The following is a 26181-nucleotide window of genomic DNA, read 5'->3' as shown; positions in this document are numbered from 1 at the left end:
TTGTGATTGCTTTTCTGACAGCAGCATCGACCAATGAAAAGCATTCTTTTTTAAAAATGCAAAGTGATTCAGCATGTAAATTTTGAGCTGTATAAAGTTTGCCAGATTCTTTGGAGATGCGAAATAATGGAAATGCACCACTTGCATCTTTGTATAAAAGGTTGAAATTAATTATGTCAGAGTCTTTAAATGAAGAATCTTTTGTAATAAGTAAGTCTGCAGCAATGTTACCAAGATGAGTATCTGATTTTTTTTCCTTCTTCAACATAGTAAGATCCACACATAGACACCTGTAGAAAACGGAGACATTTAGCAAGAAGTATATAATCTTTCCTTTTAACAGGAGTGAAATCCTCATTTTCTTGTAATGTTTAAATGTCTCTTGAAATGTTTATGTTCCTGAAATTTCAAACAATTTTTTATATCAATTTTATAATCATAATAAATTTATACATCAAATATTATTAACTTCTAAATAATAAGTCTCTGAAATCTAATTGTTTTATTTTAATTTTGAAAATGAATTTTTTTCTGGCATTTGAAATTTAAAAAATGCAAAAATTTAAATGCATATTTGTTACCACATATGACGTCTTTTTATTTTAAATAAAAATATCAATGTATTTAGGAAACGAAACACAATAATAAAAAAGAATGTGTGGAGAATACAAACGTTGATTATTTTGAAATAAATAAAATTTTAAATTATTTTTCTATTTTAAACCCTTTAATCAATCAATCTTTTTTGGCATCAACTCAATAAATGATGTATTTCTTCATCTATATATAATTAAGCTGGTATTCTATATATTATTTGAGACATTACACTTATGCCATCACTACCTTATTATTTTTTTAAATAAGTCAATTTTGAAGGTAGATTTTCTTAGAATATTACTACGATTCTAGAACATACAAGCATTTTTTATCTTAAATTTTACTTATTATAAGATACCATTATAGATGTCAGCCATTTTACTTGTCTCTGTTTTAGACTACAGTAGCATAAAATATTATTTTGGTGCTTGGGGCAATATGGCTAATACTCATAATATTATGTTGTAGTAAGAAAATATCTGTATAATAAAGTAAAGTCAAGTTTTCCTTTGTGCAGTAAGTAAATAAGAAATAAAATAAAGTAATAAAGAAATAATAAGACAATAACCGAAACCTTCATATGCTAATCTATTCCATCACCCAATTATGTTACCTGAAATTATGCATTTATTTGGACCTTTTTCAATATATATTATATTTTCTCCAAATAATCTGACTCTCTCAAATAAATATCCCCAAAAAGAAGATGGCTGTCATTTTTCTTGATTGTATTTATCTACTCTCATCACTACCTGTAACACCAGTGCCTAATTGTTCATTGTATGAAAATGAAATGAACACCAGTTATTCCAGAATACTTAACAATTGATTAATATTTAGAATACTTAACAATTGATTAATTTCTAGAATACTTAACAAATGATTAATTTCTAGAATACTTAACAAATGATTAATTTCTTAAAAACAGCAAATGTTCACTAAGAGTTGAGACAGTAAACATTTTCAATTATTGTTTTTTTATTACACTTACTATTCAATTTTTTTTTTTTCGGAATTGATACTCTGATAATTACTTTTTTTATTTCAATCAATATTTTATATTTTCCCTGCACAATGTGGGACACATTCTGACTATTCTGGGAATAAAGGAATATTGAATTGGATGTCAAATACATGGATCATTAGTCATAGTGAATACAACAAAATATTTCACAAATTATGTCTTCTTCAAAGTTTTCAAAATTATTTTATAACTTTTCTTACAAATTTTGCAAACTGCCTCAATCTAACCAAGAACAAAGTAGATGATATATAGTATCAGGACAGAGGTTACATGTCTTTTTTAATGCAAATAGGTTACGCTTATTTTTTATATTGCCAATGTTTATGTTACTAAACTAGGAAATACCATTGTCATCATATATTAAATTTGGTGTTGAAAGTCTTTTATTGCGTTATACTAACATTGCCCTCAATTTAAATAGTTGCTCATTTTACAATATTTTTTCTTTTTCTATACTTTGTTTTCTATCCCAGGTCATTGAAGTAGAAATCCTTCACGACTGAGAATACACATTTAAATAACACAATGTATTAATATATATTGGATTGAAGAAGTCAAAATATTTTCTTATTTTCTCCAAGGCGGTTTCTATGCTATTGAAATGCACTAAGATTTTCTTACTACTGGAGTATCCAACCCCCAAATTGGCCAATTTAAAATAATAATATATATTGTTTTCATGATGCTATGATTTTTTAGAAGTATTGGATCTTTTATCTAAATATGTTGATGTAAAATGTTGTAAACTGAAGGGAAGTTATAAATATAAATTTGTAATTATATAAAAAAAAAAATTGTGTTATTTGTAGTAATATTCTAATCTTGGTTGTTATTTTTACAATGTTTCATCCATTATAATCTTTGAACATCTTCAGGTGGATTTTTTTAATCTTGAAAAAATACATCTGAAAAGTTTTGCAGATTACATTGGCTGAAATATTGTGAAAATAACAACCAAAATGAGAATAGTAGTCCAAATAATCCAAGTTATAAATTCACATCTCAAAAATGTCAAAACATGGAACAATATTGCATTGCATAACAAATAAAAATAATAAATAATAATGTAAATGTAATAGATATAATTTTTAAATTTAAAACAAACTATTAGATAATATAAATAAAAATAAAAGATGCATAAAAAGTGACAATAATTTATTTGGTTATTCTTTTAAACAAAAAACAGTAAACTCATTAAATATAAGAAATCTGATGCATATTTAATTTTATGCAAATTTCTTTTGATAAAACAATAAATGTGCTTTATTCTTTAGCTTTCATCTCTATATCTTAAATCAGAGGAAAATATAAGAAAATTTAAAAAATATTTGGAACATCAACTTACCTTTGTTATTATGTATGTTTAAAACAAATATAGTTTATGACACTTGTAATACTTCTGATATTGTAATATATATCAATTCAATTAAATGTTTTTTTTAATTTTAGATTATTCAAACCAACAGTCTTACCTAATGTGTTGTATGAGTAATGGCTGCTATAATCTTTTTTAGATAAGACTATAGTTGGATGAATATTATTATAATGATTTCAAATATTTTATAATAATTTTCTTAATACATAAATAAAAAATAAACAAAACTTATGGAGGATTTAATAGAAATAAAAATGTTTGTAATAATCATCCAAAATGTAATAGGCAAAAAGAAAAATCTATTCTTCCATCATGAACTAATTTTTTCTTTCCATTTCTAATGTTTTATAATAGTATATATATATATATATATATATATATATATATATATATATATATATATATATATATAAAGTTTACATGTAAAATATCTGTAGTAAAATTATAAGTATATTTTAGATTTTATTTGTAATCTAAATATATCAGTTAATTCTAAACATTGACAAAATTAAAAACAATTTTTTCTATATTCAAAATTCGCCTTAAAACTATATTCATTTTAATGAAAACAAAAGATACTTTTCACACTTTTTTAAGTTCTTATATAGAAATTATTGAAATTTTATCAATATGAAATGCATATAAAGTTATTAAAAATCTACTTTTTATAATCAAGCAAAATTATTCAGAATAGATAAATAACCAAATAAAAACATGATTTATTATATTAAGACAATTTAATTTATTCTATAAACTAATTAATCCTTTATTTTTTATTTTTCTGAGAATAATTATTAAAAAGGATTGGAGCTGTGTTTATATTTACGTTGTATGAATGTAGTATTTATATAATGTTTTTTATATGGAGAATAGCTTCTACTTAATTCAAGTTGGGCACGGGAGGTAAGGGTCTTGTGTTAGAACTAGGACTACTGCCTGATTGTGAGTGTCTACTGGCATTGTAATTGTCAGCACCTGCATCCAGCTTTGGACTTTTGTGGAGGAGGTTTTCATTCATATAAGGGGCATAGAAACCCCTTGCCACAATTGTTGTGTCACTTGAATAACTAACAGTCTCTGCTAAGGGTCTCATTTCTGTATTTCGTTGTTGGTTACTTTGTGAAGGAGACGGATTACAATATTGCGTGGGATACAGGACTGAAAAACAATTAGATGAAATATAAACTGTAAGACAATTTATACAGAAACTTGAAATTTAAAAAAAGTTTTCTTTAAATTAAACACATCTGTTTTGAGATGCACACAATTATCTTATACATAAATTTCTGTAGCATATTTGCAAAATGCATTATAATTTATATAATAATTGTTTCCATTTACTTCAGTTAATTGCACAGGTCAAACATTATTCAAAACATTTCATATCAAAATTCAGTGGATAATTGTGTTCGGTTATAAACATATTTAATCAACACATTAATAACATTTAAATAATGAAATAATTTCAAGCGAGATGAAATCACAATAAAATGTAGTCAATTTTGTTATGACTTACCCATTTCATCTTGTCTAGTGTTTTCTTCTTGCCACTGATTGTTGTCACTGTGAGAGGACTTCATAGAACTTTTACTAGAATAATTCTTTATTCTATCTCTGCTTTTTTTATTTCTGTCCACACCAGAAGGTAATGCTATGTCTTGAATGTACAACTAGTAAAAAAGAAAATAAAAAAAACGGCATTTTAATCCAACAATTTGATTTGATGTACTTTTTTATATACAAAAGCATTTAAAAATACTCTAAAATATATACAATAATTATCTATTGATTTTTCATTAAATTTTTTTTGAACAAGGATGATAAAAAATATATATTTAAAAAAATATGTTACTTATGTAAACAATAAATCTAAGATTTGCAAAGCATGTGAAAAATAAGAATAAGTTCATCTATTTATTTGCTTTCATAAATAATAACACAACATATTTTTTCTACAAATTTAATATGTAATTAGGAATGAGCTGTTGAAAAAGGTCTGATATTTAAGCAGAATTTCTTGTTACTATTAGATTTTCTCATTTTATTTCAATCGATTTGTTAATTATATATTTCCTTTTAAATTTTCTTTTCATAATCAAATAAGCATATTGTCTGAATCTTGTCACCCAATTTGTGTTCATGAATTATTGAAAATCATGAAAGTAAAAAATAATCTTCATCCTATATAAAAACATTTAATGATTTTCAATAAAATGTCTTTTATTGAATATTTTTTTGTTTTTTTCTTTATAGTTTAAAAACTCCAAAGTGAATAATAAATGTGATGTTTTATTTTGATTATGAAAAAAAAGCTTAATCTCCGAATTCAAGAGACAGGTATTAAGAATGTGATTTTATAAAGTATTAAAATAAGTTTACATAATTTTAAATTTGATTGATTTTTATTTTCTTTTATAATCATTTATATTTGACGATTTAGTTATCATTAAAAATTGTATACATTCCATGCGATTTGTTTTGCATTCTTACTTTTTTTAATTAGTTAAGTATCCATCACAGACCCTGTCTGTGTCGATTCACTTCCAATAGGGCAAAGTTAGATAGAGGGTCAGTTTTTAATGTGAAGAATATTTAGCTTATCAAAATGGATTCAGATTAAAATAAAAATTGCTCTAGTTAGAAAGAATTTCTCCTTCTCTAACAAAGGACAAAACATCACACTCTTATCCCAGTCTAAAAGAAACCTCTTTGTTAAAATTTGATAGTTACAATTTCAATAATTGTTACTGTGTGCATAACAAATATCTGTTTTCGTTTTAAAACATTCAAGTAAGATTGTAATACATGTGTAAATAATTAAAAGATGTATATCAAGTGTTGTACTATGAAGAAATGCATTAACAATTAAATCTGTCCATGAGCTGATTATTATGTTATGGTTGTTCTCAGACAATCTCGTAATTTCCTTACTATTATTTTCATTATATGAATATTTTTCTTAAAAATATCCAGATACAACACACATAAACTTAATGTAATCACTAAACGAAAATACATTGTGAATTAGATTTATGACTTTCCAAATGCACAAATATTTGATGTTATCAAACAAATGTCAAAAATAAAAAGCAGCTCAATTATAAATTAAGAAAAAAAACAAAAGAAAAAATGTTTTACATGCCAATTTTACTATTAAAATCGAAATCAAAACTGAGACATGATGTTTCTCTTTTAGGATTTCCAAAATCATACTGGAATATTTTCTATGTTATAGATATAATCTATAAAAATAGACACAATTGTTAAATGATAAAAAATAATTGATTTTATTTTATTGAATAATAAATCAAACATGAAATTAAAATATCAATATAATTTTTCAGGAAATAATAATGTTACAGACAAAATAAAAAAACATTATAAATACACAAAATAACTTTTTTTTTTTTGATATGAGACAAATCAGAAACTGTATTTTTATGTGTTCTGTATCTTTATAAGAAAAGTAAAAAAATATTTTTGAAAATAAACATTATACAAGTAAAAAAACAACTAAATAGTTTGATTGTCTTAAACATAATGTAAACACTTTTATTTGGTTTTTAAATTTATTTTTTATTGGGGGCTTTTCAATCATAAGTTGAAATTTAATTCATAAAGAAAATTCAGTATATAAGACATTGATTCACGCATTCATTTTATATCAATTTTAACATTTTATGTTTATTTTAACACTAAATATGGAAGGAAATAAGCATTCTCACAAAACAAAAATGCTTTCTGTTCAAATAAAGTTATAATAAAATCAAGCATACAAGAAAAGATATGTGAAGTTTACAGAGGATATTAAAATGCTTAAGTATTTCAAAAGCTTTTTTATGAAAGTAATTTAATAAAAGTATAAAAAATAATAAAAATTCTATGATACAAAAATTAGTTAACATACAAAAATATCAATCATTAAAAACCACTTGCACCAGATTTTAAGTAATTTTCTTAGATCAAATACAAGCAAGGAATATTGCATTAAAAGTGCCAACATAAAAAAGATGATCATATTGAAATATTTTAGTTGAAACAGATTTTCAATAAAAATCTGTGTTTTAAAACAATTTCAATAAAAATCTGTGTTTTAAAACAATTTCAATAAAAATCTATGTTTTAAAACAATTTCAATAAAAATCTGTGTTTTAAAACAATTTCAATAAAAATCTGTGTTTTAAAACAATTTCAATAAAAATCTGTGTTTTAAAACAATTTCAATAAAAATCTGTGTTTTAAAACAATTTCAATAAAAATCTGTGTTTTAAAACAATTTCAATAAAAATCTATGTTTTAATACAATTTCAATAAAAATCTATGTTTTAAAACAATTTCAATAAAAATCTATGTTTTAAAACAATTTCAATAAAAATCTATGTTTTAAAACAATTTCAATAAAAATCTGTGTTTTAAAACAATTTCAATAAAAATCTGTGTTTTAAAACAATGGTGCAAAATGTTAAAAAAAATAATATTGGTTCGATAAAAAATATAAACTAAGAATTAAATTTGGAAAATAATAAGATAGAATTAAAGGAGTACTTCTATTAAGACATAAGTCAATTTAAAGCATAAAACAACTGAAGTTAGTAAATAGAATACATGAAATTCCAGAAAATCAAAACTGCATATTTCTGTTGTGAAGAGACAAATTTTCTTGAAGCTTGAATAAAAAATTTAATTTAATTTATTCACTTGTAGTTTAATATGAGCATTTATCCTGAATTTTATATTAAAATAAAGTTTTAAATAACTTGGAAAACTGCTAAAATGATCTTGAGAAGTTAAACATGATACAAAGGCATGATACAAATTGCAATGAAAGATATTAGATATGTAATTGAAGAATAAAGGAAATATGTTGTAAAGTTACTGTTTAATAGTTAATTTTAAATACAAAAGCCTTTCGGCAGATATATTATAGTAATTTAAACAAATGAATTACAATAAAAAGTAATCCTACCTGCGATGCATCATTTGAGGCTGGTTGTGGTTTTGATCCTTGAGAAGATAGTATTTGTTGAGCACTTGAGTAAGGATGAGTTTGCATTCTGGGTGTTGGTGGTTGACTGCTTCTTCTCATATCAACTGCATCACTTGTAGGAAGAGCAACATTAGACCAAGGATTGGCTGGGTAAGGAGGACTTATCAAATGTCTCTGACCACTACTCACATATCCGCCTTCTGCTACTGGAACACTTCGAGGATTGCAACAGCGAAGGATACACACTGAGATTGAAGCTGTAATGATCACAGCTATTGTCACTGCTACAGACACAATGATAATTGCTGAAGTCAGGTGGATCTTGTTATCTTTTTTGATGTTAACAGCATTTAACATTTCTGATGTCTTGTTGCTTACGGTCAGTGTCAAATATACAGTAGTTCTGGCTGATAGAACTGGGCTACCACTGTCCTTCACTAGAAACTCCAGCGTATATGAGCCAGCATCTTGTTGGCTTAGGACATGAGTTGAACATAACAAACCAGTGTACTGGTTGATGCTGAATATCTGTTTGCTATTGCCTCTGATTATTTCATATTTTAGAAATGCATTCTCTTGACTGTCACTGTCTGATGCCTTTATCTGGCTGATGTTCTTTGTATGATGCGGGTAATATGTTACATCCATATTATAAGGATTAACACTGGGAAATGTGAAATATGGAGCATTATCATTTTCATCTCTCACCTTAACAATCACATTCACTGTGTTATTCAATGATGGACTTCCTTTGTCTTTTACAAACACTTCAAAATTATAAGTATCTTGAAACTCATGGTCTAAAGACATAATTGAAGAGATTAATCCATTTTCAGTGATGCGAAATGGTACAAATTGTTTATTGGTGCTCACTAAAGAAAAAGACAGTTTACCTCCAAGTCCTAAGTCTGGATCTGTGGCATTGATTGTGCCAATAGGAATTTTCGATCTTTGGTTTTCATCAATGAAGAATTCAAATGACTGTTTAGAAAATTGTGGTTGTACATCATTGAAATCTGTCACTTTAATTGAGAACCTGCTTTTACTTTTCAAAGGAGGAGATCCTTTATCTTTACAAATGATGATGATGTCATGTTGTTCCTCTTTTTCTCTGTCTAATGTACTTTTTACAATTACTTGATATTTTTGCTTGTCCATAATACGAAGCTGAAATTTATCATGGTTTAGTTCACATTTTACTTCCCCATTCTGTCCTTCATCTTGGTCGCTCACTTTCACATAAGCAATGAAACTTCCTACTTTGATGTTTTCAGAAATCTCCACTGTATTGTCCCATGATGTGGAGACAAAAGTCACTTTTATTTTTGGTGGATTATTTTCTTGGTTGATCACATTGATGTGGACTATAGCAATAGAACTTAAAGAAGGATTTCCTCCATCTTTCGCTTGAACATACAACTCGTAAGTTGATTGTTGTCCTAAAGTTGGATTCTTATTCAAAAGAATTTCACCATTCTCTTCATTTAGTTGGAATAACTGTTTTGCAAAATCCAGAGTTTTTGTGCTGTAATGATACTGGATTTTACTGTTTTTACCTGAATCTAAATCTGTAGCTGAAATAATGGCAACTGGTTTTGTTTTGTCATGTATATTTTGAATAGAAACATTATAAATATTCTGGGAGAAGAATAATAACAGAAACGTGAACATCTAAAATGCTTTGTTTTGGTGGTAAACCACTATCTTTAGCAATTACTTGAATGTTATATAAATTTTTAGTTTCCCTGTCAAGTTCTTCATTTAGAGTTAGTTGAAGTTTTGAAGATTCATCAAGATTCTTTGAAACCAATAATGTAAATGGTTCCTGTTTATGTGTTTGTAGTTCATACTTAATTTTGGAATTTCTCACACTGACATCTTGATCTATAGCATTGGGAATTAAAACTTTTGTTCCTTTTTTTACATCCTCATTCAAATTAATTTTAATCTGCTTATCAGGAAACTCAGGTTGATGGTCATTGATATCTTGAATGATGACTTTGACTTCTAATAATGTAATAACAGTTGTTCCCTTTTGAATAGCAACATCAATCATTTGAAAACATTCTTTTTTGAAAATACACATTGATTCAGCATCCAAAGTTTGGGATGTGTACAGTTTTCCCGATTTCTTTGAGATATCAAATAATGGAGACGTACCAGTTTCAGCTTGTAATAGAAGATTGAACTGAATAGATTTTTTATCTTCAGTTGAAATGTCTTTTATCACTTGAGGATCTGAAGAAATGTCTCCAATATAAGCACCAGGGCTTTTCCCTTCTTCTATATGATATGTAAGGTCCACACAGAATGAAATGTGCAAAACAGAAAGTAGGAAAAATGCTAGTCTTGTCATCATCCTAATCTTTTAATGTACTTTCTGTTTTGTTCTGGATTGAATTTTCCACATTAGAAATCTCTGTAATTTAAAAGATAAATAAATCTATTAATAATGAAGAAACTAAAAAATATATTCTTATAATAATTCTATTATGAAAATATCTATTTATGTTTTACATTTTTATCAAAATAAACATACATCTAACGTTATATTGTTAATTAAAAATCATGAATATCTAAAAAAATTTTTTAAAAAATGAACACCCACCAAAGTGTAATTATACAATTATAAAAGTGTATTTTCATATTTTCTGATTAATATAGAAAGAAACTTAAAATTGTATATGTTTATAAAAATGGCAACTTTAAATTGATGTATCTGGGTTTGATTTAAAATGTTTTAAACACATATTTATATGAACATGCACTAGTTAGTATTTTTTAATTATTCAGAAAGGTTCTGTTAAAAATTCCGTACACATTCTAATTCGACAAGATACACCTGAAAATGGTCAGAGATTACATTGCTCAAAACGTTGTGAGAATAACACTCAAACCGAGAACAGTAGTCCAAATAATCGAAATAAATTATTAATCCTCATCTCAAAAATTTCAATTATTTTACATTTAAATTGATCAAATTATATCATTATCAAACAGGCAATATATAAAAAACAACAGTTAGCTCAGAATAAGGCAAAAATGATTAAAATAAATTCAGAATTAAAAAAAAAAATATATATATTAGAAATGCATAATTATTAGTAATAAATATACTAATCGAATTAAAAATCAACCAGAAATATATAAACAGAATATACTATAAAATCAAAGAAAAGCCTTAATGAAAATGACAATATAGACTGTACATTATTTTTCTTTGTAGTTAATATTTGGCCTGCTTCTATTTCTAATCTTTTTTGTGCCAAGTATAACAAAAGACAAAGAAAATAGAGAATAAATATTATCTGAAAAAATCAACTTACCCTTTTTATTAAACTTGTTCATATCGGATGGCAACTATATCAACAAAAGCATGGATTCTTAATTCATGTCCAAGTAGTCCTATTTAATATATTACTTGCAAAATGGCTGCTACAAGCTTTCCATTGCTCTATATACAGCATTTAGTATTAAAACTGATGATTTAATTCCTACAAATGCTAGAATCTATTTAATTTTGTTCATAATTATTCTAAAATATATTTATTAAAAAATAATTAAACTTGGCTAAAAAAGCAAAACGATCTCCCAGAATGCAGTGTAAAGTAAGTTGCATTCATCATAGTTTATTTTCTTCTTTCTTTCTTTCTTTCTTTTTCATTCTAGGCTAACACAACTATCAGGCTGTACGTCAAAATGATTTTGTTGTTATTGATTTAAAGAAGTAAAAGTCAGAATATTAAAATACCTTAAGAGCCGAAATGATTATGATATAATTTTATTTGAATATTTTCTCATTATTTTCTCATTTATTTTATTGTTCTGATCTTCAATCAATACAACAAATATAACTTGAAAATAAATAAATAAAGTAAAACTGCTGTTTACAAATAATGTTAAATTATATTATTTTCTAAATTTGTAACTATTCCTTTATAAAAATGATTAGTTGCTTTAATTTATTTATAAAAAAAACGTAAATCATCATATAATTAAACGCAACTAAATTAGAAATGTTTAATAGTTTTAAAGAAGTATAGAATCACAAAAAAAATATTTTTATATGATGAATAATGATTATTAAATTGAAAACATAAAAGTTCTAATGTTGTCTAAATAATGTATGGAATGATAACTTATAATTAATAAATAATCATGTGAATATTAAATTATTCACATATATTTCTCAGATTTTGAAATTTGTTCATGCTTTAAAATTTTTTTAAGTTTTTAAAAATTTTAGCTAAGATCCTAACTTAAAAAATTGTGTTATGTTTTTAATCTGTAATATTGAGCACTGTAAAATAGCGTTAAAATAAATACCATTTCATTGGTTTTTAAAACATTTTTTTCTACTTTTAGTGTGAACTTTTTTAAAAGAAGATATATGTCTGTATATGCACATGTGTGTGACCATAAGCGTAATTCAAAAGAATAGAAAAATGCGATCATTATTTACAGTCTCAAGTGTACAATTAATTTTAACTAAAATATATTTTAACGTAAATTAAATTTAAACGATTTGTTTTGTTTTTAAAAACGATTACAATTTTTTTTAAATGTCCATTATTTCAGCAGGAAAGGACCTAGTGAGGCACAGGTGGCAGTGGTCTATTGATGGAAGTCTGACTACCACTTGTAGATACAGTTCTTGATTGTATATTTCTATGAGAAGAGCTACCACTATTGCTATCTTGACTAGGATTTTTCTCATTCAGATACGGTGTATAAAACCTCCTGGCCACAATTGTAGTATCGCTTGGGTAATTGGAAGTCTGTCCCAAAGGTCGCATCTCTGTTTGTTGTTCATTATGCAAAGGAGGAGGGTTGCAATATTGTGAAGTATATACACCTGAAAATAAAATGAAAGAAAATAAACTAGCTTCCAATTTATGATCAAACAGAAACGATATAAAAACTTCATACTTTTTATACAATATTTGATACTACAATTATGATCATGAAAACTATGTTATGTCGAAATGATATAATTGTAAATTAAATTCAAAATTTATCTACTACTAAAGCTCTAATGTTTATTATCTTGCTTGCTTTCTTGTCATTGTGCACATTGTATTTGTAAATAAATGTTTTAGGTAGTATGAAGATGGGCAAATAACATGAATAAAGGGGAATTGTAAGAGAAGTGGTGAAAGGAATGAAGTGCGATAAATAATTAAAAGAGGGAAAAGAGTAGAGAGGGAAATCATTGGACTTTGATCATAGTAAAAATCAATATCAAAGTTAAGAAATTATATACTTTATTATAATATATATATATATATATATATATATATATATATATATATATACTGACACAATGATTCATTGTTAATCTAGTAATCATTAAATCTGAAAAAATATTTGCAAAGAAAATTCTATGAAAATTCTATATTTTAAACAAATATAAGTAGACTGAAATAAACATATTCATAATGGAGTTAAAATAATAAACTAACTGCTTTGAAAAATATGATTGTTTAAAACATGAGAGATTTTATAATAATGAAACATTTACTATAAACATGCAATAGAAATTATAGATACAAAACAAAACGCGCCACTTTTCTATTGTACCTAATAAGTTATATTAAGTTCTCTATCTCATGTCAACTATTGTACAACTATTTCCTGATTAAATTAACGATGTAACTAAGCATTTTCATATCTTTTTTTATAACATTTAACTTTAAAAATCACTTCAGTAAATAGATATGTTTCTTTCATTCAAAAGAGCTAGTGTGAATTTGAAATATAAAAAATAAATCTACTTCAATAACATTACAATGTATCACAGACTTGATTAGAAAAATTAATAATATAAAAAAATAAATTCAATAGAGGTTTCATTAATTAATTGAATCAGGTTGGTTGAAGCTTCCTTTTCTGTTTGTATCAAAACAATTTCTATTCAAAATTGATCAGATAATAAATATATTTTTATATAGCTTAAATTAGTCACATGGGCAAATCAAACTTAAAAATTAGAGCTATCAAAGTAAAACATATTTATAAAATTGTCATTTAATATTTGTAAGCCTATGTATTTTTGCATTCCAATTATTACATTAAAAAATAATTTTCAATCAAAAGCATCAATAATTATAATGCAAGCTGAGATTTGCAAATTGTTTTATATGTCATGAATATATTCATAATTCAGAAACAATTAGGTTGGTTTTATTTTTGACCTAACATATTAAATAACAATTACTTATCAATGCTCTTTTCTTACAGAGCAAAAGAACAATGAGTAAATGAAATATGAGTAAAAAATGTGTATTTAATATTCAAAGGTTTTATCAATAATAAAAGTTTGATTCTGTATTCTGTATAAATAAATGAAATAGTTTTTTCTACATAAAAATCACAAATAAAATTTAAAATGAGTCTTATATAAATGAACTATAAAATAATTCAAAGATGAACCAAGATCACTATCTGATAATATCTTATTATTGTAACTAACCTCCCATGGCGTCTGTTTGTTTTAAGTCAGCATCATTCCAACCCTGTCCGTCATTATAGTGAGAAGATTTTATGGAACTTTGACTGGAATAATCTTGTGTTGAGTCAATCCTTTTCTTATTTCTGTTTCCACCAGAGGGCAAAGCAACATCTTGAATATACATCTAATGGTAATGGAAAATAATGATTAATGATATAATGAATGAATGTGTTCTTTGAAAAAAAAACAGAGCTAATAAGGAATTTTGTAATGCATTTTTGCTTAATAGATTTGTATAACAGAAGTTTAGCAAATTATTTGAAAAATGGTGAAGATTATAATTTGTTGAAATTATTCAACAATCAAAAATCAAAGTAAACCTACATTTTTACAAAAGCCATACAATCTCATAAGTAAAATGGAGATAAAAAAAGTAAATATTTTGCCTGACAAAATTATAAAAATTTGTGAAATAATACTCTTGTACATCATTACTATCAACAGTGATTGATAATTATCTGGTGTTGCTTGTTATAAAAAATTTCGATCTAATTCATTTAAAAATAAATTGTTCTGAAATTGAACAAAACATCACAAATAAAAATACGAATGAGAAGAGGATGTCAGAAGAAATCTGTCATGAAGCCATTTTATGGGAAATAATAAAACATTTATCTACATAATAAAGTGAAATGTTTGTCTTCTATGTAGATACTATTATTTGGATTCCTAACAGATTTGACTTGCATGTAATCTGTCCTAAGGATGTGTAAGGGTAACCAGTAAAATTGTTCTAGGTTTGACTGGACACTCAGCTATGGGTAGAGACAACTCTCTCTCTCTCATATATATATATATATATATATATATATATGTATATTTATATATGTGTGTGTGTGTATATATATATATGTGTGTGTGTGTGTATATATATATGTGTGTGTATATATGTGTGTGTGTGTGTGTATATATATGTATGTGTATATATATATGTGTGTATGTGTATATATATATATTTATATATGTGTGTGTATGTGTATATATATATATTTATATATATGTGTGTGTGTATGTGTATATGTGTGTGTGTATGTGTGTATATATATATATTTATATATATATGTATGTGTGTATATATATATATTTATATATATGTGTGTGTGTACGTATATGTATATATGCATTTTTATATACATATATATTTATGTATGCACACACACACATGCCCATATGTGTGTGTGTGTGTGTGTGTGTGTGTGACTGTTTCAAAAAGAAAAACACAGTTTAAAAAATATCAATACAATTTATAAATTTATTACCTGAGAAATAGAGTCTGAAGCTGGTTTTGGTGCTTGAGATGACAGCATTTGTTGAGCATTTGAGTAAGGATGTGTTTGCATTCTGGGTGTTGGTGGTTGACTGCTTCTTCTCATATCAACTGCATCACTTGTAGGAAGAGCAACATTAGACCAAGGATTGGCTGGGTAAGGAGGACTTATCAAATGTCTCTGACCACTACTCACATATCCGCCTTCTGCTACTGGAACACTTCGAGGATTGCAACAGCGAAGGATACACACTGAGATTGAAGCTGTAATGATCACAGCTATTGTCACTGCTACAGACACAATGATAATTGCTGAAGTCAGGTGGATCTTGTTATCTTTTTTGATGTTAACAGCATTTAACATTTCTGATGTCTTGTTGCTTACGGTCAGTGTCAAATATACAGTAGTTCTGGCTGATAGAACTGGGCTACCACTGTCCTTCACTAGAAACTCCAGCTCATATGAGCCAGCATCTTGTTGGCTTAGGACATGAGTTGAACATAACAAACCAGTGTACTGGTTGATGCTGAATATCTGTTTGCTATTGCCTCTGATTATTTCATATTTCAGAAATGCATTCTCTTGACTGTCACTGTCTGATGCCTTTATCTGGCTGATGTTCTTTGTATGATGCGGGTAATATGTTACATCCATATTATAAGGATTAACACTGGGAAATGTGAAATATGGAGCATTATCATTTTCATCTCTCACCTTAACAATCACATTCACTGTGTTATTCAATGATGGACTTCCTTTGTCTTTTACAAACACTTCAAAATTATAAGTATCTTGAAACTCATGGTCTAAAGACATAATTGAAGAGATTAATCCATTTTCAGTGATTCGAAATGGTACAAATTGTTTATTGGTGCTCACTAAAGAAAAAGACAGTTTACCTCCAAGTCCCAAGTCTGGATCTGTGGCATTGATTGTGCCAATAGGAATTTTCGATCTCTGGTTTTCATCAATGAAGAATTTAAATAATTGTTTAGAAAACACTGGTTCTACATCATTAACATCAATCACATGTACAGAAAATGTCCTTTTGCTTTGAAGAGGAGGAGATCCTTTGTCTTGACATTTGATAATTATACTGTGATGATCTTCAGTTTCCCTGTCTAAAAGAGTTTTCACTATAACTTGGTATTTCTTGGTTCCCATGTTTTGCAATTGAAATTTATCATGTTTTATTTCACAGTTCACTTCTCCATTCTGACCAGCATCCTCATCACTTACTTTCACATAAGCAATGAAACTACCAACTTTTATATTTTCAGAAACATCAACTGTATTTTCCCTGGATGTGGAAAAAAAGTTCACATCTATTAATGGAGCTTTATTTTGCTGGTTCATAACATTTACAAAAACCATGGCTAATGATCGTAAAGGTGGATTACCTCCATCTCTCGCTTCTACATATAATTCATATATTACTTCCTTATTTAATATGTCTTTTTTATTTAAAAATAATTCTCCAGTAATTTCATTTAAATGAAATGTCTTTCTTGTGCTTTCAGTTGTTTTTGCCGTAATATGATATTTTACTTTACCATTTTCTCCAGAATCTAAATCTTTAGCAGATAATATGACAACTGGTTTGGCTTCATTGTGTTTGCTGTCAATAGAAACATTATAAACCTTTTTAGAAAATATTGGTGCATTATCATTTACATCTGTGATTGAAATGTGAACAGTTAATGCACTTTGTTTTGGTGGGGATCCTCCATCTTTTGCAATTACTTGAATTGTATAAGAATCCTTGTTTTCTCTGTTGAGAAGTCGTTTTAATTCTATACTCAGATCAGTTGTTCCATCAATTTTCTTCATTGTAGATAATATGAAAGGTTCATCTTTGGTATTTTTTAGTTCATAAGTAATTTGGGAATTAATGATTCCTACATCTTTGTCTATAGCATTTGGTATTGATACTTTAGTTCCTATGGCAACATCTTCATTAAATTTCACATTAACTTGTTTATCCGGAAACTCTGGCTGATGATCATTGATATCCTGTATTATTACTTTGATTTCTAATAACTTGAAAACAGTTGTTGATTTTCTAACTGCAACATCCACCATCTGAAAACATTCTTTTTTATAAATACAAAGAGATTCTGCATCTAATGGTTGTGCAGTGTATAGTTTTCCAGTTCTTTTCGATATTCTAAATAATGGAGAATTCGCAGTAGCCCCTTTATGAAGAAGGCTGAATCCAATGAGTTTATGGTCAGACTCAGCAATATCCTTAATCACATGTGAATCAGCAGCAACATCACCAACATAAATATCTGGACTTTTTCCTTCTTCCACATTATATGTAAAATCTGTACACATACAAGCATTTATCATCCAAACCAGTACAAATAATTCCTTTAGTACCATGTTGAATAATAAGTTGTTTATTTGATGATGAAATGTAGTTCTGTGAATAGTTTCTGAAATGTTAAATCACAGCCATATTTAATAAAAGTAGAATTCATTTATATTTTTTATTTATAAAATTTTGATTTTGACAATGAAGATGATATCATTTACTGCATTCAATATATAATTATTCTAAAAAAAATTTTGGTATAAGACCACATGTGTTGATAGCTTGAGAAATTTACTGCAACTGATATATACATTAGTTTATTGATGATATGCATTTACCATTATTATTTTGACCAAATTTATTAGAATAACTATATAACGTTGAAATATTACTTATTATAAATATAAATGATTTTTGTATGTGTCTTTTATGAATACATTGGAAATGCCTCAACTATACATTTTTATATATTAAATTGAAAATAAAAAAAATGCGAATGACGATATTAAAAATGTAAATAAAAGTAGAGTAAACTTAGATGAGATTAAAAAATAAAATATTTATGAATATTTCGGTCAATAATAATAATAATAATATTAATAATAATAATAATAATAATATTAATAATAATAATAGCAAGTAAGAGAAGGATAAGGAAACTGATATATTTTATGAAATAGAAAATAATAGATGAATATTTATTAAGTATTTTTCTTTTAAGATATTTCATTAAGCAATGGCTGGAACAACTAGCAATAGAAAATAGAACATCAGTTTTCTTTCTATTCATTACAAATAATAAAAGCCAATGAAGATAAGAAATAACAATGGAAAAATTACCTTTCTTCATAAACTTCTCCCTTCAAATTCCAGTTAAATTAAATGGAGAATATGTGATGTTTCTATGTTTTAACGTTATATTTGTACATTTCTTTTTTAAAGTTACAGCAGTCCTGAGTAGTGTGCCGTCTGTGTAATGGCTGCTGCAGTTCACTTCTCTCCCTTTATACATCCCCTCCTCTTTCATAAAACATTGTCAGTAAATAGCCTCCTTTTGAATGAAGTTTGTTTATATTTTTAGACATATTTTTTATTTTAATTTATTTCTTATCAAATATACATAAAATTAAAAGCAGGATTTGGCACTTATATCAATTTTATTATTAAAAAAAAAAAATTATGATAAACTCCCAAAATGCAATGGTCAAATGATTCTATTCTTCCTTTCTCTTTTATATTTCTCTTTCTATCTTAAGTAACATTTTCGAACAAGATTGTAAGTTTAAATATTTTAATGCTGATATTCTTATTATATGTGTAAGTTTTTAGCAGTATCATTTTATATAAGGATTTATTTATCAGTTTTTAAATATTTTAATAATTTAAAGCAAGTGAAAACAGATTTATGCAGTTTCAATTGTCTTTAATTGTATATACAGAAACCTTTACTGAAACGTTTTCTTTATTTAATATGTGATGGGAAAAATTTTAAACATTGAAAACGATTCACAGTAATGCATTCTTAAATTTTATTTATATAATTCATTAATTTACATTTAATTTAGTTGTATTTATTTCAGCATACTTTAAAGTATATTTAAAAAAAATCATTAAAATCTAAATACTTTGACTTTTATTAACAATATCAAATATAGAACATAAATATCTTCTATATTATAATTATGGTTTTATATAATTCTTAAAATACTTAAATTTATGAATCAGTGCAGTTGAAACAAATAGTAACCGATTTCTTTAAGTGAATAATGTAATATTTTAATGGTGTTTACCAATTTCTGTTGATACATTAATGTTGTAGTTATTATTCATTTTTATTTTTTCAAGTTTCTAAACTAACAATAAGAATGATAAAATATTTCTATGGATTTCATTTAGATGTTTGGTACAGGAGGTAATGGTCTATTGATTGAAGTTTGACTTCCACTTGTAGAGATATTTCTTGATTGTAAATGTCTATTAGAAGGGTAATTGCTATTTGTATCTGTATTAGGACTGTTTTCATTCATATAGGGTGTATAAAAGCCCCTGGCTACTATTGTAGTATCACTAGGATAGTTAACAATCTGTCCCAACGGCCTGATTTCTGATGTTTGTTGTTGGTCTGTTTGTGAAGGAGGAGGATTACAGTATTGAGAAGGATATACATCTGTAAAATATAAAATCAAAAAAATAATTACTGTGGAAAACAAGAAAACTGTAAGCATTTGAAGAAGCTTCATCATATCTATCATAGACAATTTACAAATTTAGATTTATTAGTAAAAAATATATTTTTTATTTTTGCATTCAGTAATAAATTAAAAGTAACAAATTAAGAAAAATATATATTAATTTTTATCTAGTTTAAAATGAAAAAAGTTACTTGAAGAATTTTTACTGACAATATAAACATACGTGTGCAATGCCTTACTGAGCCTGTAATTACCTTTGTTTAGAAAAAACAAATTTAATTGCTGACTTGATCAATAATTTTTTTTAAATGATACTGCTTAGAAAATGCACAATTGCCTTAACCAAAAATTGATGAGACATTTTATGAACCGGTATTTAATTTTAATAAGTTATCAAAAGGTTATTTAGTTTAGACTAGATAAGTTAGAATGGGACATCTTGGAATTTGAGAGTTGCTTGTATTAAATATTGAAAGTAAAGAAACAAAATAAAAAAAAAGCTGTTTTATTAAAGGAGTTCATTTGAACTATTTGAATTTATATTATTTGTAAAGAATCTCATAAAATATGAACGGCGTTCCAAAAATAATGCCTTATTTTTATTCCACTCGAATGGATCAAAGAGGATTGCAAATTGCATTGTAATGCTGACTGAACTTATGCATTCATGACCTGAAAGTTTAATCTTTCTGTTGCAGATTTTGACAGTGTGAGACTTTAAGAAAGCAATCCTTATTGTGGATGTGCCTCAGAAGCAGAAATGCATCATTGAATTCCTGGCTAAAGTGCTTTGAGAATGGTGGTAACTATGTTGAAAAATAAATTTTGGAGCATAAAAAGACCACTTGTTTTAATGGTATCACTCCTGTTATCATAGCTCTTCAATTTTTTGAGTTAAAAAATAGGAGGCTTTACTTTTGGAATGACTCTCATATATCATTTTTTTTTATATACTCTTAACTCCGAATTGTTTTTGGAGATATATGGTATGTCAACATAATTTTAGAAGTATTTGAAAATTGATAAACTATGAGATACACTGATGAAGAAAATAATTTACCTTCTGTGTCTTTATGTAAATGTAATTTAACTAATAAATGTTTTTTTTTATTGTTTAGAAACGTGCATACATGAAAAATAACATGGTTAAGTCTTTATTATCAAAGTATGCTTCACATATTTCAAATCATAATTAATATTTTGAATTTTTTAAATATACACTGTTAATATGTGTATGTATAAAATAAAAATATTTTTAATTGCTTTTGTGATATTCTTGGTTAATATTTGAATCACTGAAAGAATCTTAATAAGATAGTTCATCGTTGCATTGTTAATAAATAAGTAGTAATATTGCTAACATTCAATATTATGGGTACAAAATATTTAGAAAATAATTTACAAAATATGCATATTACCTGATACAACTTCAGCTTGTCTTGTGTTTGCTACATTCCATCCTTTTCTGTCATCATGGTTAGATTTTATTGAACTTCTACTTGAATATTCTTGTATTCTGCCTGTCCTCCTGTCTTTTCTATTACTATTTGATGGCAGTGCTACATCTTGAACATACATCTAAACGAAACAATATACATAAATGGATGTATAATAAAAGCAATATAAAATATACATATTTTCTTTGATCCTTTATTTATTATAATCATAAATCTTAAAAATTAAAATGCAATAATTGAACTAAAATATTCATATTGCATACTAACTGCAAAAGTTGAACTCATTTCTTACACACCAAAGTCAAAACGCCCTATTTTAAGTTAATTCCACTGTACACATTAGACATACAATTTTTTAATATACTACTTATATATTCGTGCTATCAGTTGTAAGTTTAATTAATTTGCATATTAGTTTTGAAAAATTACATTCTATTAATTAACTATTGCTTCTTAAAGACTGTTTTGATTTTAATATAACAATACAACAATTTGTTTGATTTCACAATATTTTCTTGCCTTATATTCAAATATTCCTTTTTTAGGGAACAAGTTTGTTTTCAACAAGTTGTGAACTGTTTCTAAATTGTAAGTGAAAAGGCAAAATAATTTTTTGCTTTTCCTTTCTCTATGGTCACATTTAAATGAAAAAAAAAAAACTTTGTGTGTAAATTACTAAAAGTGTGAGCCAGCAAAGTTTATAAATTATATAACTACATTGATTAGAGAGTGTATCTTCTGCGTTTGGATTGTGTGGATGTATCTAAGGTTTCTTATCATCCTGGCAAGGCACAACCAGTTTCAAGCGCCGGCCCACTAGATTCAGGCTTGGCTTCAGAAGGAGTTCTATAACTGTGTACTCTTCTCTCACTGACCCCTCTCCTTCCCCAATCTGAACCCGCTGGACTACTTCATTTGGTCATACGTTAAGAATATCACCAACATGACCTCCCATAACATCAAAGCCAGCTTGATCACCACCATCCGCCAAGTATTCATTGAGCTCTCGCCAGCACTTGTGGAAAAGACATGGTCCCAGTTCCGGACCCATATTGAGGCGTTGATTGAGGCTGAAGGCAGCTACAGTGAATAGATGGCAGCTCTACTACATAATCAAGTTATCTAAATAAATTTTTTCAATAAAAGTTTTAAAATAAAGCTGTAGTGTTGTTTCCTTTAGAGCGACAATTTTATTGTTCTACCCTGTAAATGGAAGTGAAGTAAAATGTTAACAGTTATAAAGTTATTATATCATGACATAAATAGGATCTATTCCTCAGCTTGTTGCATGTTGAAGTTGACTGTTTGGTTAGAGTGTTGGAAAATGAGTAAAAGGTGACTCATGTGTGGGGGTTGAATCATGCGACCAGATAAACATTTATCTTCCACACTAAAGATTCTATGAGGATGAAATTTATGCACATGTGGATAATAATTAAATATTTATTATTAAATAATTATTTATATTTAACCTTCAGATAGGCTTTTTAAGAGAAAATAGAATAAGCTGTCTAATCTATGTTAAAATGTGAAGTTCCTATCCACACAGTCTGATGAACACTTCCTGACACAAATAGGATCTATTTCTTGGCCTGTAACATAGTTGTTGAAGTTGGCCATTTGGTTAAAGTGCCAGAAAATGAATAAAGATGACTTTTGTTTCGGATTCAAATTATGCAACTTGTTTTCTTCCATATTGATGATTCTATTAGGATGAAGCATATATGTGTGGATTATAATTAAATGTTTATTATTAAATAAATATATATATATATATATATATATATATATATATATTAGCAGTATTCACTCAGTGTTGCCTTTGTAATATGTTTCTAATTAGAAATAATTTTAAATATATATAGTCATATTTAAAAATTTGTCTAGAAAGACAATGAAAATAACATTTTCAATATGTTAAGTAATAAAAAAAGTATTGGAAAAAAAATTTTTATGCTGCATTTCTTACAGACAACAGGAAAATAACAAATGGCTTTAATAAATTGAAATTAATTTAATGAAAACCTTAAATCAATAAAGATAATTATTCAAATGTTTAAATTAATGTAATAACCCAAGAGGAAGATAACATTTAGACAGTATAGGGACATATGTGTAGAAGAATAGACTTGGTATGGCCACATTGAAAGATGAATTAAATTTTCTTTGTCGGTATATATAGAATAATTGAAACAGAAGGTCTAGTTCACAGAAAAAGGAAAACATGTGAAGAAATGATAAAAATAAACCTGAGAGAAAACAGAATCATTGAAAACCTTAAAATACTAATTACATTTCTTATTTTTATTTCTCCAACTACGTATGCTAGCCTAATGGTTGCATTTTTCAGTTTTAACTGTCAATCATTAGGTCCAGACATTTCTCATAATATTGTATTGAAAGAATGAGTATTACAAAGTAGTACTCATTTATTCAATACAATATTATGGAACATTATGCATTTACTTCAAAAAACCTTTTTGAATGTACCACAGATTTTGCTAAACTTCTTTCTCATATTCATGATGATGAATTAGATATCATCAGAAGATGTAAAATCACTGTCCTTATTAGCAACTAGTTGCCGTGCCTGAGTCTGGTTAATGCAAGTATTAGATTGATTTGTATCATGAAACCTCACACACACATACACACGGAAGTAGAAACAAAAAACACTCACACAGGGAAAAAGCACACACACAAAAAAAAACACGCACAAACAAAAGCGCAAACACACACAAAAAAGCACACACACACAAAAAACACGAACACACACACACACACATGGATGCACACATGCACAAACAAACTCACGCACGCAAACAAATTCATGCACACACACATACACACACAGACCCACACAAACGCACACTTCGCAAATAGTAATGAGCAAACAGTTTAAGGGCTTCAGTATCAAGCATAAGGATAATTTGAAGTACATAAAATGTTGATTTATGGTCATAATTAAATGTTATAGTCAAGCAATATAGTTAACTGTGTAAAGAAAAAACAAAGAAAATATCATTGTTGAGTGTCTGGTAAGGAGAATCGAAGTAGGAAAAAACAATGCTAACTGTAAATGTTAATTTTTTTGTTGGCTAGAGATTGTATTTTTTTAGGCTTAAAGAATTCTAAGTAAAAAATTTTTTTTAAAAACATGGAAAAGTGGACGACCCGTTACAAAACCAACTAAAATAAAAAAACAAAAAAAAATAGCATCTGCAGTTATGATTAAATGTTAGTCAAGCAATAGAGTTAGAAAAAACAAAGAAAATAGCAGTGTTGATTGTCTGGTAAGGAGAATTGAAGTAGAAAAAAAAAATAATGCTAACCGTAATTGTTTTTTTTTTTTTTTTTTTTTCAAGGAGTGTATTTTTTTAGGGTGGGTACTGGAAAGAATTCAAAGTAAAAAAAAAATTTAAAGAAAAAACACTGAAAAGTGAACAACCCATTACAAAACAAACTAAAATTAAAAAAAAAAACAGAAAAAAAGTAGCATAGGTGACTGTTTAGTATGGAGAATCAAAGTAAAACAGAAAACAATGTTAACTGTAAATGTTAATTATATTTGGATCAGGGATGGCTTTTTATTTAAGGGGGCTAGTTTTGTGGTTATACTGTCTGTGTATGTAATGTTAAGGGTATTATTATGTAAATTTATGAATATGAGCGATTAATATTTGTTGGCGTTGGTTTAATATTTGTAAAATGATTTCTTTGTGTATAGAGAGAGGCCATGTTTGTGAAAGTCTGATGCGTTCGTTTTTTTTTTATTAAGTTGTGTATTCCCAAATAATGGATCTGTCTGTTTTTGGCCAATGAGAAAAGCAGAATATTATGGAAAGCAGAAATTATTATTTTGTAAGCGGTAACTGGAAAGATAATGGTACGTATATGAGAGCATAAACCAGTTACAAAGGGTGCCAGGGAAAAAGAGTTATAAGGTGTGTATATAGTTCTGGTGATCAGTGGGGGCGGTAAGAGGACTTTAGATTTAGAGGGGAAAATATGAACTATGTCAAAAGATGTTGCAATTGTGATGATGTTTCTCCTAGCATAAAATATAGAATTTTATTATAACGACCAAATGTGTCTAAAATGGTGTTCTACAGTTACATAAGATAGTGTATAATAATGTAGACATAATAAATTTGTATGTGGCATATGGTGTTGCAAACCTATGGTATTTTGATGCACAGGGGAATTTCTGCAATCATTTTATTATATAGTAGAAAATGAAAAATAGATAAAGTAAATAAAAGAGCTTTGGATAAAGTTCAAAATAGCAAAAATGAACCAGAATGGACCTGAAAGTCTTGTGTAAAAAGCGATTACATCAGTAATCTCATTATCTTATTAGGAAACTAGAAAGAGAACCAAAATATGTAGAGAGAAATTGTCTATGATATTTAATGAAATATGCTTAAATATGCCTGTATATATGTACGTATGT

At 26.8% G+C, this 26181-nt stretch overlaps 3 protein-coding genes and 1 long non-coding RNA gene across 4 annotated transcripts in view; all 4 read right to left on the bottom strand.

Moving 5' to 3' along the window:
• Positions 1 to 260: 260 nt before the first annotated feature.
• Positions 261 to 3105, bottom strand: LOC145242969 (uncharacterized). The gene is made up of 2 exons (XR_013862828.1): positions 2967 to 3105; positions 261 to 399 (listed from the first exon to the last, which is right to left on the bottom strand). It is a non-coding gene; the product is annotated as an uncharacterized LOC145242969 (long non-coding RNA).
• Positions 3106 to 9087: 5982 nt separating this feature from the next.
• Positions 9088 to 26181, bottom strand: part of LOC145242747 (protocadherin beta-15-like) — a 45294-nt gene continuing 28200 nt past the window's right edge. The window contains exon 5 of the mRNA XM_080105889.1: positions 9088 to 10348. Within this exon, the coding sequence (XP_079962015.1) occupies positions 9611 to 10348 (738 nt within the window). The 3' untranslated portion in view covers positions 9088 to 9610. The remainder of the gene's footprint in view (positions 10349 to 26181) is intronic.
• On the bottom strand, positions 11616 to 19069 carry LOC145242895 (protocadherin beta-2-like). Its single transcript, XM_080106006.1, has 4 exons — positions 18920 to 19069; positions 15754 to 18200; positions 14456 to 14618; positions 11616 to 12838 (listed from the first exon to the last, which is right to left on the bottom strand). The coding sequence occupies exons 1-4, from the start codon at positions 18927 to 18929 to the stop codon at positions 12573 to 12575; spliced, it is 2886 nt and encodes a 961-aa protein (XP_079962132.1). The 5' UTR covers positions 18930 to 19069; the 3' UTR covers positions 11616 to 12572.
• Positions 19909 to 26181, bottom strand: part of LOC145242927 (protocadherin beta-2-like) — a 12699-nt gene continuing 6426 nt past the window's right edge. Inside the window, exons 3-4 of the mRNA XM_080106037.1 lie at positions 21690 to 21849; positions 19909 to 20246 (exon numbers count right to left, since the gene is read on the bottom strand). Coding sequence (XP_079962163.1) covers positions 19972 to 20246; positions 21690 to 21849 — 435 coding nt within the window. The 3' untranslated portion in view covers positions 19909 to 19971. The remainder of the gene's footprint in view (positions 20247 to 21689; positions 21850 to 26181) is intronic.

This window comes from Euprymna scolopes, chromosome 21 (assembly GCF_053919585.1).
Source record: "Euprymna scolopes isolate OS-2025 chromosome 21, ASM5391958v1, whole genome shotgun sequence".
NCBI lineage: Eukaryota > Metazoa > Mollusca > Cephalopoda > Sepiida > Sepiolidae > Euprymna > Euprymna scolopes.
Note: the sequence above shows the minus strand (reverse complement) of the source record. Positions and strands in the feature narration are given on the sequence as shown.

Bases quoted from the DNA above. Each gene is read 5' to 3' on its own strand.
- LOC145242895 (XM_080106006.1), bottom strand. The intron at 14,619-15,753 runs GTAATAAATTTA...CATTACCATTAG, and splicing joins CTTCAGACTCTATTTCTCAG to ATGTATATTCAAGATGTTGC. The intron at 12,839-14,455 runs GTTAGTTACAAT...TTTTATTTTCAG, and splicing joins ACAAACAGACGCCATGGGAG to GTGTATATACTTCACAATAT.